This window comes from Hippopotamus amphibius, chromosome 6 (assembly GCF_030028045.1).
Source record: "Hippopotamus amphibius kiboko isolate mHipAmp2 chromosome 6, mHipAmp2.hap2, whole genome shotgun sequence".
Lineage (NCBI taxonomy): Eukaryota > Metazoa > Chordata > Mammalia > Artiodactyla > Hippopotamidae > Hippopotamus > Hippopotamus amphibius.
The window spans coordinates 158,493,750-158,506,011 of NC_080191.1; the positions used below are offsets into that span (position 1 = coordinate 158,493,750).

Here is a 12,262-nt window from a genome sequence, read left to right on the forward strand (position 1 = left end):
TTCTGACCTCTTAAATTTGTTGAGAATTGTTTTGTAGCCTGGCATGTGATTTATCTTGGAGAACGTTCCATGTGCACTTGAAGAGAATGTGTATCCTGCTGTTTTTGGATAGAATGTCCTGTGGATACCTATTAAGTCCAAGTGGTCTAATATGCCATTTAAGAGTATTGTTTCCTTATTGATTTTTCTGTCTGGAAGTTTTGTCCATTGATGTGAGTGGGGTGTTAAAGTAACCTACTATTATTGTATTATTGTGGAATTCTCCGTTTATGTCTGTTAATATTTGCTTTATATATTTAGGTTTTCCTATACAAGGTGCATATATGTTAATGAGTGTTATATCCCTTGTATAGTCTTGTATTGATCCTTTTTATCATTATACAACGCCCTTCTTTGTCCTTTGTTATAGACTTTGTTTTAAAGTCCATTTTGTCTGATATTGCTACCTTCACTTTCTTGTTGTTTCCATTTGTACAAAATATCATTTTCCATCCTCTCACTTTCAGTCTTTGTGTCTTTAGCTCTGAAGTGAGTCTCTTGTAAGCCACGTAGAGACGTCTTTTTTTTTTTAATCCAATCAGCAATTCTATGTCTTTCGATTGGAACATTTAGTCCACTGACATTTGAAGTAATTACTGATAGCTTTGTACTTATTGCCATTTTGTTACTTGTTTTCTGGTTGTTTTTGTAGTTCTCTGTTCTTCTTCTTTTAGTTTCTTACCTTGTGGTTTCATGATTTTCTTTAGTGGAATGCTTGTGTTCCTTTCTCTTTGGTTTTTGTGTTTCAACTGTAGGTTTTGATTTGTGGTTACTGTGGGGTTCATATATGTTTACTGGTAACTATATCTACTTATTTTAAACTGGTACTCCTTTAAGTTCAAACACATTATAAAAGAGCTTCATTTTTTTATTGCCCTTCCCTGTGTTTTGTGTTTTTGATGTCATATTTTACATCTTCATTTGTATCCCTTCACTGTTTATTGTAGTTAATTGATTTTATAATTTTCTGGCTTTTAATCTTTATACTAGCTTATTCAAATGATTCACCCATAGCCTTTACTATATATTTGCCTTTACTATAGGGATTTTCCCCTTCCTATAGATTCTTACTTCTTCTTGTAGCCTTTTCTTTGCAGTTAGAGATGACCCTTTAACATTTCTTTTAGGGTCCATTTTGTATTGATGAAATCTTAGTTTTTGCTCATCTGATAAGTTCTTTATCTCTCATTCAATTCTAAAAGGTAATCTTGCTGTGAAGAGTATCCTATATTGTAGGTTTTTCGCTTTCAGCACTTTAAATAAATCATGGCCACTCCCTTCTGGCTTGCAAAGTTTCTACAGAAAAATCTGCTGATAGCCATATGCCATTTTAATTATGATGTCTTAATGTGGATCTCTTTGGGTTCATCTTGTTTGGGACCCTCAGTGCTTCCTGTACTTGGATATCTGTTTCCTTCCTCAAGTTTGGGAAGCTTTTAGCCATAATTTCATCAAATACATTTTTGACCCCCTTCTCTCTTTTCTTCTGGGATGCCTATAATGTGAATGCAGGTATGCTTGATATTGTTCCAGAGGTTCCTTAATCTATTCTACTTTTTTTTTTTTTAATTATTTTTTTGGGGGTACACCAGGTTCAATCATCTGTTTTTATACACATTATTCTACTTTTTAAAATTTCTTTTTCTTTCTGCTGTTTTGATTGGGTGATTTCTATTTTTCTATTTTCTAGACCATGTATATGCTCTTCTGTATCACCTAGTCTGCTGTTAATTCCCTCTAGTGTTTTTCATTTCAGTTATTATATTCTTCAGTTCTGACTGGTTCTTTTTTTATATTTTTCTAGTTCCTTCTTAATATTCCCACTGTGTTCATCTATTCTATTCCCTACTTCAGTTGGCATTCTTATTGCTAATGCTTTGAACTATTTATCTGGTAAATTATTTATCTCTGTTTCATTAGTTGGTTTTTCAGGGTTTTTTCTTTGTTCTTTAATTTGAAACAAATTTCTCTGTGTTCTTATTCTGCTTACTTTTTCTGTCCTTATGAAATTAGGTGAAACAGTTACCTATCCTGGTCTTGAAGGGGTGTCCTGTTTGGGAGCTTCCCTACACAGTCTGCATGTGGCCAGTGGCTTTGGTGGGAGAGCAAGATCTTACATGAGCACAAGTCACATCTTTCCTCAGGGTATGCTGGCAGCTAGCACCTTGGTAGGTGGTGGGGCTGGAGATGGAGGGGCTGAAGCCAAAGCCAGGTGTCGGGCAGGACTTCCCCTCTGCTCAGTGGCCACCCCCTGCCCTATTTGGAACAGGGTCTGATTCCAAATTGCTGGAACAGAGGCCCTGAGGGTTAGGTCCAAGCTAGTTCTGTTCTAAGTGTGTGCTCCCCGCCCCCTGCTCACATTGATACTTGTGCCCCAGAAGGGAGCAGTGCTGGAACAAGAAGGGCCAGAGTGGGTACCTGCTGTGGGCTGGGGCGTGTGCTGGCATGAATCTGTTTCTGTTTCATAAATAAGTTCAGTTGTCATATTTTAGATTGCACATATAAGTGATATCATATGGTATTTGTCTTTCCCTTTCTGACTTACTCCCATTAGTATGATAATCTCCAGGTCCATCCAAGTTACTGCAAATGACATTATTTCATTCTTCTTTATGGCTGAGTAATATTCCTTTGTATATATATATACCACATCTTCTTTATCTATTTATCTGTCAATAGACATTTACATTGCTTCCTTGTCTTGGCTATTGTAAATAGTGCTGCTATGAACATTGGGGTGTATGTACCTTTTTGAATTAGAGTTTTGTATATGCCCAGGAGTGGGATTGCTGGATCATACAACAACTCTATTTTTAGTTTTGTGAGGAACCTCCATACTGTTTTCCATAGTGGATGCACCAATATACATTCCCACCAGCAGTATAGGAGGGTTCCCTTTTCTCCACATCCTCTCCAGCATTTGCTATTTGTAGACTTTTTAATGATGCCTACTCTGACTGGTGTGAGGTGTAGTTTGTAGTTTTGATTTGCATTTCTCTGATAATTAGCAATGCTGAGCATCTTTTTGTGTGCCTCTTGCCCATCTGTATGTCTTCTTTGGTCAAATGTCTATTTAGGTCTTCTGCCCATTTTTTCAATTGAGGCATTTGTTTTTTGGTATTGACCTGTATGAGCTGTTCATATATTTTGGAAACTAAGCCCTTGTTGGCTGCATTGTTTGCAAATATTTTCTCCTAGTCTGTGGTTGTCTTTTCATTTTATTTATGGTATCCTTTGCTGTGCAAAAGTTTGTAAGTTTGATTAGGTTCCATTTGTTTCTTTTTGCTTTTATTTCTATTGCCTTGGGAGACTGACCTAAGAAAACATTGCTACAATTTATGTCAGAGAATATTTTCCCTATGTTTTTTTCTAGGTGTTTTATGGTATCATGTCTTATATTTAGGTCTTTAAGCCATTTTGAGTTTATTTTTGTGTATGGTGTGAGGGAGTGTTCTAACTTCATTGATTTACATGCATCTGTCCAGCTTTCCCAGCACCACTTACTGAAGAGACTGTCTTTTCTCCATTGTATATTCTTGCCTCCTCTGTCAAAGATTAATTGACCATAGGTGTGTGGGTTTATTTCTGGGCTCTCTGTTCTGCTCCATTTATCCATATATCTGTTTTTATGCCAATATCACACTGTTTTGATTACTGTAGCTTTGTAGTATTGTCTGAAGTCTGGTAGGGTTATGCCTCCTGCTTTGTTCTTTATATTCAGGATTGCCTTGGCAATTCTGGGTCTTTTATGGTTCCATATAAATTTTAGGATTATTTGTTTCAGTTCTGTAAAAAAAAAAAAAACTCATGGGTAATTTGATAGGGATCACATTAAATCTGTAGATTACTTTGGATGGTGTGACCATTTAAACAATATTTATTCTTCCAATTCAACAGCATGGGTTATCTTTCCATTTCTTTGAATCATCTTCAATTTCCTTTATTAATGTTTTATAGTTCTCAGCACATAAGTCCACCTCTTTGGTCAGGTTTATTCCTGAGGTTTTTTTTGTTTTGTTTTTTTATTTTGTTCTGTTTTGTTTTTTTATGCAATTTTAAAAGGTGGTTTTGTTTGTTTGTTTATTTTACTTTCCCTTTTTGCATTTCATTGTTAGTGTAAAGAAATGTAACAGATTTCTGTATGTTAATTTTGTATCCTGCTGTCTTGCTGAATTTGCTTATCAGTTCTAGTAGTTTTTGTGTGGAGTCTTTAGGGTTTTCTATATATGTTATCATGTCATCTGCATATAATGTCAATTTTACCTCTTTTCTTCCAATTTGGATACCTTTTATTTATTTCTCTTGTCTGATTGCTATGGCTAGGACTTCCAATACTATGTTGAATGGAAGTGGTGAGGGCAGACATTCTTGTCTTATTTCAGATTTTAATGTGAAGGGTGTCAGCTTTTCACCATTGAGTATTATGTTGGCTGTGGGTTTGTCATAAATAGCTTTTATAATGTTGAGATATGTTCCCTCTATACCCACTTTGGTAAGAGTTTTTATCATGAATGGATGTAAAATTTTATTAAGTGCTTTTTCTGCATCTATTGAGATGATCATGTGGTTTTTGTCTTTTCTTTTGTTGATGTGGTGTATCACATTGATTGATTCATGTATGCAGAACCATACTTGTGACCCTGGGATGAATCCAATTTGATTGTGGTGTATGATCTTTTTTATGTGTTGTTGGATCCCACTGGTTTTTAAACCAGCTAAGGGGATTCATCCTCCCAGTGTCAGACCCTGGGACTGGGGCACTCAATATGTGGTTCAAATGGCTTACTCCCCAGGGAGCATCTCTGAACCTGTGTAATCCCCCTCCTCTTCTGTGTCCCCTCTCAGGGGTGTGGTCCCAACCTGATTGCTTCTCTTCCCTTTCTACCTGATTCCATGTGGATCTTTCTCACAGCTTTGGTTGTATAAGTGTCTTTCTGCCAGTCTTGTTTGTTTTCAGTGAGAATTGCTCCATATGTAGATGTATTTTTGATGTGTTTGTTGGGGAAGGCAAGCTCTGCATCCTCCTACTCTGCCATCTTGATCTCCCTCTCTAGGATCATTTTGTATATTTCCTTTCCCAGTCCTAGATACAGCCATTTCTCCAAGGAGCCCAGTTCTCTTTTATTGGAGAATGGTCTTAGAAACCAAGATCTTGGTGGTGGGTGTGCTTATTGATACTAGGGGTCTCGTTGCTTCTAGGCCCAGTATCAACTCCCCAAGTAAGGAGATACATGTGTCTATACCAATGTGTGAATACACATATAACTAGGATTATTTTTATATGTATAGAGTACCAGTTTTGACAACCAAGTCATTAGTTCTCAGTTGACAAAACTCTGACACAACAGGATATTTAAATATTATAATCTAGAATTTTACTCTAAACCAAAAGAAGAGAAGATGGATTTGGGGGATTTTTTGGGTCCATTTTGGATTTTTAAAATAAATTTTTCTTCTGGTCTTCTCCTTCCTCCATGTTTCTGCCTATTTCGCAGAGATGGTTTATTAAGTTTTATTTATTTCTTGGTGGGTGGTATGGTCAGGAAGTTATCTGATGTTGGCCAAAATGGCAGCTGTGGCCGCAAGTCTCCCTGGTTGACCTGATATACTTGTTTAAGCAGCTTATGGACATGGAGCTGAGTAAGACTGTACTGCTTTAGGAATATGATCTGAAGCTACCAATCCTGGGTCTACAATATAGTACAGACACTAGATGGGCCTTCTCTCTGTCCTCCACAGGGAAGTAGAAGGGTCCCTATGTTAGGGAAAGGTAGACCTGCCTAACCACCCCCAATACCACCTCAAGATCACATATTACCACCAAAACTCACTGGGAGGAGTCAGGGAAAGAACATTACTGAGGCACAACCCCACACCAAGCTGCCTCCCCTGTACTTGGCCCACTCTGCCACCTGCCTGCCCATTTGTTCACCAAACATGGGTTGGACACCAGGCACAGTCTAGGCACAGGGATGCAGAGGTGGATGAGGCTCTTGCCTCAATGCAGCTCCCAATGTAATACACAAGGCAGACATTAAAAATAAATAACCAGAATACAGTTTGCTATGTATCATTTTGGAGCAAAGGCTCTTAGCCTGGATCCATGGATGGACTTCAGGGTGTCCCCTAAAATTAATCATAAAAAGTTATATATGCTGGATATTCCTTGTTTACTCCTCCACTACATCTTCTCTACACTGCTCTGTGTCCCACGAAGCTGACCTCTACAGACTCCATCAGATGGGCTCACTAGATGCCCATGGACTTTTAGTTGGATTTGGCCACTGGGATGTACCACCAGGAAATCTGAGAGGGCGAGGGAAAAGTAGGGGTATACAAGGTGAGTCAAAAATTATCCGCACCCTGGTTATTATTAAAACTTCTGTTGGCTGCACTGTCTTATCAGTGCTTTCTGTTCAAGGCTACTATCTCCCCAGTCACTGCTGTGCAGATGTGAATGTGTTCCATCAGTTCATTTGTTGTTTTCTTTAAAGAACTTTTATTGAGATAAAATTGACATACTATAAACTACATATATTTAAAGTGTACAATTTGATATTTTTTTTCTTTTTAGTTATGTATATATGGCAATCCCAATCTCCCAATTCATCCCACCCCAACCCCCACTGCTTTTCCCTCATGGTATCCATTATCCATATGTTTGTTCTCTACATCTGTGTCTCTATTTCTGCCTTGCAAACCGGTTGATCTGTACATTTTCTATACTCTGCATATACACGTTAATATACAATATTTGTTTTTCTCTTTCCCACTTCCTTCACTCTGTATGACAGTATCTAGGTCCATCCATGTCTCTACAAATGTCCCAATTTCATTTCTTTTTATGGCTGAGTAATATTCCATTGTATATATGTACTACATCTTCTTTATCCATTCATCTATTGATGGACATTTAGGTTGCTTCCACGACCTGGCTATTGTAAATAGTGCTGCAATGAACATTGGGGTACATGTGTCATCAGTTCATTTGTAATTGCGGTGCGAGCAAAAATGGATGCTCCACTTGTGATTTGCACAAAAGAAGAGCAGCTTGCAGTGACTCATTTTTTGTGGTCTGAGGGTGTACCTGGTGCTGTTATCTATTGAAGACTTTGTGTGCAGTAGGGAGGAAGTGTTTTGTCGTGAAGAAGTGTGTATGAATGGATAGAGAAGTTTAAGGAAGGTCGCACAAGTGTTAGCCATCAAGAAGGAGCCGGATTCACTTCTGATGAAGTGAAGACAGCAGTGCATTCGTGGCTCACAGCTCAGCCTAAAACATTTTTCAGTGGGGGAATATGAAAGCTTCTTGACAGATGGACAAAGTGCATTGAAAAGCAAGGAGGTTATGTTGAAAAATGATGTATTTATCTTTTCTAAAAGTTAATTAAAATAAATTCTACAGCCAGAGTGCGGATAATTTCTGACTCACCCTCGTATATTTCTCCACTAGAGGTTTCATTCCTCTTCCCAAGGCTACAGCTCTTACTGGCTACCTCTCTTACAGTCACAGCTGTAGTGCTTCTTGGGTTCCCCTTTGTCTTTCAGGCTTAGGGGTGGTAACTGCTCCCTGTTTCTTTATAGCCCAGGGTGCTTCACCATCCATAATGAGTTTCCTAAATTCTGCCCATATCTTTGTAAACAGTACCTACATCAAACTCCATTCAATCATTCTGAGTGTGCAGAATCCTGAAAATATGTGAATCAGATTCTCAAAAGGGTCCATTACTCAAAAGAGATAAAAAGGACCCTTCAGCAGAAGTATGTACAAGGTGATGTGGATCTAAGAGGAAAGTGTACTATCTACAACTCTGCTGGCTTCACAGAACAGTATTCCTCTCAAAATGTAAATCTGATCAAGTTATTCTCCTGCTTAAATCCTTCAGTGGCTCTAAGAATAAAGATCAAATTCCTTCATATGGCCCATGAAGCCACACCTCATCTACCCCTCTCTAATCTCACCCCAAACACTCTTCCCTTGTTCTCTGTACTCCAGCCATTCTGAATTTTGGGTTCTGCAATTCTGCCAGGCTCCCTTCAGCCCTGCAGCCTTGCACACATGGATCCTTCTGTCTGAAAAGCCTCCCCCATCTTCTCTATTCATTTTCTGGGCCTTGGCGCAAATGACTTTTCCCAGGGAGCTTCCCTGATCCCCAGTCCAGGTCAAGTTCCTTTGTCTGTCACATACCCAATAGAACCCTGAAACTATCCTTCAGAGCACTTATCTCAGTTTGCAACACATTTTTGTGTTTTGTGTTTGATATTGATTAATGTCAGCCTCTCCCATACATAAACTGTAAGTTCCATGAAGGAGGGAACCACATCTATTTCTGCTCATAATTGTGTCCTCAGCATTCAACACAGGGCCTGATACATCACAGATGCTCTTAAGTATTTGCAGAGAAATGAATGACTGAAAGTGATATCTGAATCAGGCAATGAAGGGTCAGTTTGCCAGGAAGCACAGACCTGGAGTCTAAGAGGCCACCTGAGGGCTCAAGAACTAGTTAATCTGTTCAGTACATCTTACATAGAATTTCTTGGGCAACAGGCTAAGTCCCCCCACATCCCTTTCCCAACCACAGGATCAAAATAACTCAGAAACATTACCTTTATATCAAGGGTGAGCATCAGCTCATACTGGCTGTAAAACTCCTTAGGGCTGGGCAACTGGTACTCCTTTGCTGTGCCCAGGAATGTCTCAATGTCATTCAAGGCAATGTCAACCCCCTCTCGGGACTGGCACTTGTCTACAGCTTGGGAAGCCAAGAGGTAGATTCCTGCTTCACACCACTGGCTGACCTTTTGGAAAGAAACACAGTGCCCTGTGCAGTTAGCCTGCCCACGGCTCAGCCACCACAGTCCCCAGGAGGTCTGAGCTCACATGGGATCTACAAGGATTCTGAGACAATAGGAAACTGTCATGGGACAGCATCAAGTTTAGAGTTCCAACCACTGTAAATATAACCATGAGGTGGATAAGCTCAAATCAATTTTACATCTGTACACATTTTAGTGAAGTCACTCAAAATATAAGTCATATAAGCATTCTTCTTTTTGCCACTGACAGCAACTGCCACATCTCTAAAATGAGAGAGTTGGGTATTTCTACATTTGGTCTAACCAAAGAGAAATGCAACCAATGACTTTTTGGGTTTACCTTCTAGGCCGCTTTTCTTGCATCCTAATTGGTTGCAAAAGCAGAGTGAATAATGAGGCTTTAGACTTGGCCCCTACATGCCTTCCTGGGAGAGGGAATGTCTCTTTTAACAAGAACACAACTTTCCTCTGTCCACATTTGCATTTACTAGCATTTGTCTTTCCAAGGGAAGCATCTACCAGTGCAAAGCTTTTAATTCAGAACAGCAGCACTTAAACTTTCCAGAATGCTGGAATGAAATCAGATAGGTAATGAATTCTAACAATTCGATTTTTAAAAAACTTAAACAGAAAGACAGGGGCCCTTGTGTTGCCTGAATATTTATATGAAAAATAGCTGCCCCTGCAAGTACATCTGTGTTTCCATCTACCATGTGACCTGAAGAGCTATGTAAAATAACTACAGAGAAAAAAGATCAAAAGGGAGTGCTCCAAAGTAGTTATCTCTAAGTGGGAAAATTACAGGCAACTTAAATTTGTCTTTTTTTTCCCCTAAGTTACCTACACTGAATGCATACTGCTTTTAGAATAACAAAAAAAAATCATAAAGACATTCAAAAATGGATGATTCCTGGACTTCCCTGGTGGAGCAGTCGTTAAGAATCTGCCTGCCGAGTCGTGGGAGGGAGGGAATATGGGGATATGTGTATAAATACAGCTGATTGATTTTGGTGTACCTCAAAAACCGGTACAAGAGTGTAAAGCAATTATATTCCAATAAAGAGCCAAAAAATAAAATAAAATAAAATAATAAAAAATAAAAAAGGTATAAACCACAAAAAAAAAAAAAAAAAAGAATCTGCCTGCCAATGCAGGGGACCCAGGTTCGAGCCCTGGGCTGGGAAGATTCCACATGCTGTGGAGCAACTAAGCCCGTGCTGTGGGCGCAGAGCCCGTGCTCTATAACTAGAGAAGCCACCACAGTGAGAAGCCAGCACACCACAATGAAGAACAGCCCCCGCTCTCCGCAACTAGAGCAAGCCCACATTGCAGCAACAAAGACCCAACACAGCCAATAAATAAACTTATAAACAAACAAAACAAAACAAACAAACAAAACAAAAAAAAGATGATTCCCATTGTGTGGGATGAGGTGGGGAGTGGAATGTAAGTAGCATCCATGAATAAATTTTTTCCTCCTCCTTCCTACACTTTTGGATTTTCAAAATAATATGAAATTATGCTTTGATATATACTGTGAAAACTTTCTCTTTAAACACCATGTGTATATCTGCAGAAAACACTAAGCTGGGTTCTTCTGCAGAGTCACAGCAGCTACTTGCTCCCCAAGACACACACACACACACACACACACACACACACACTCCAGAGACTATTATCTCTAGAGCAGAAATGGAGTGAGGAAAATAGCAGCTGATCCTGCAGAGAGCTCAGCACACAGAGCAGGCTGTGCACCAGGCCCTTCTGAGCCACTTGCTTCTGGAACAGCGGTATTTCCTTGACACTAAAATCCCTTTGGCAATGCGGTGATGTCAACAGCCTGGGCGGGTGCCCCCAGCTATGGGAGAAACAACAGTGGAAATAGAGCATGCTGACTCACGGCAGCGTTGAGCTCTGTGCTGCCTGGGAATAGCTGACAGGGAAGGCTCCAGAAGGAGCCAAGGCCCCTGCTGACTGGGCACTTGCCTTAGTAATCACTGCTGAAGGGTGTGTGTGTGTGTGTGTGTGCGCCCTCCCTGTGAGCATACAGAATTGCTATCTAGTCTAAGGAGCCCGGGGTTTGGAATTTGGCAGTCTTGACTTCAAATCTGTGATCTCCTACTTACCCCATGTGTGGTCTTGGGCAATCTTTTATTCCAGGGTTTCTCAGTGTTGTCCACATACCACCTGTACCAAATCACCTGGGCACCTGAGGAAAATACTGACTCCTGGGCATCATCCCAGACTTACTGAATCAGAGTCTGCAGAGTGGTACATCAGGAAATCTGCAGTTACAGCAAGCTCACCTCATGAGCTAAATGTTGTGACCCATTGACTTAACTATGTTGAATATAAATTTCCATCTCTGTTAAATGAGGCCATTAATATCTTCCCCATAGGTTGTCTTCAGGATTAAATAGATGACATGATTATGCTCCTGGTAGGAACATAGTAGGTGCTCAATAAATGGTAGGAGTGTATAATGGTCATTATTACTTAGGCTTCTTCAAAAGGATTCACAATCTGATGCCTTTATATCAGAAGAAGCACTTTTCAACTATAGTGCTTGGTTCTCTGCACACCTGATGGGGAATCAAGAAATGCCCTGCAGGGCCAGGCCAAAACACACTCTTTAAGTCTGGGTCCACACAGAGGACATGGACTTTATTTAGTTCATTCTAATTGGATGTGGTGGATGCCTGGGGCATTTCTGACCTTCAATACCTCTATGACTTAGGATCTGCAGTTTTTAGTGCCTCTTGAGTGCTGTTGCACATGAAGGACTTTATCCTTTCAGCAATCGTGAGGTGCAGGGAGGGCAAGTATGATTACGACTGTTTCACAGAACATTTTGCAGACATGGTCACAGCTTTGTTTTGCTTACCTTGTCCAACTGTCTATGCAGCTCCAAGGACTTTTCTAAAATGTTATGTTTTTTCTTGTTTTCATTGATGAAGTCATCACAGAGGTGCCTGAGCTCCGCACACCTGGGTCTGATGGAGTCCACTGCATAGTGGTGGCTTTGGATGAGCTGGTCCCCAATTACTGCAAGCAGCTGGGCCTTTTCCAAGGACTCCTACAAAGTGAACATCCACAGCCAAGCATCAGAAGCTGAGTCACAGTAAGGCTGGTATTTGTTTGGCACTGTGTGCTCCAAACTTGGAGGGAGGCTAGGGAGATGTTAATCAGGTTTTAGGCTGAGAGTCTGGGGCTGGGGAACCTGGGAAAGTGCTGGGGTGGTTCAAGGTCCCTAGGAGGTCTGGCCTAGTCCAGGGTCATCTGTACTCTGAAGGAGAGCAAGTCATTCATTCAAATACTTGTTGAGTTCTGGATTAGGCACTAAGGATACAGTGTTAACAAGCCAGAATTTTCAGTTCAATGGAGAGCTCAGATACTAAGCAAATTA

At 40.1% G+C, this 12,262-nt stretch overlaps 1 protein-coding gene across 2 annotated transcripts in view; it reads right to left on the reverse strand.

The window, feature by feature from the left end:
• MCF2L2 (MCF.2 cell line derived transforming sequence-like 2) overlaps positions 1-12,262 on the reverse strand; it is a 277,613-nt gene that overhangs the window by 113,753 nt on the left and 151,598 nt on the right. For both annotated transcript variants that reach the window (XM_057738080.1, XM_057738081.1), the window contains 2 exons: positions 11,741-11,932; positions 8,647-8,838 (listed from right to left, as the gene is read on the reverse strand). In XM_057738080.1, the coding sequence (XP_057594063.1) occupies positions 8,647-8,838; positions 11,741-11,932 (384 nt within the window). The remainder of the gene's footprint in view (positions 1-8,646; positions 8,839-11,740; positions 11,933-12,262) is intronic.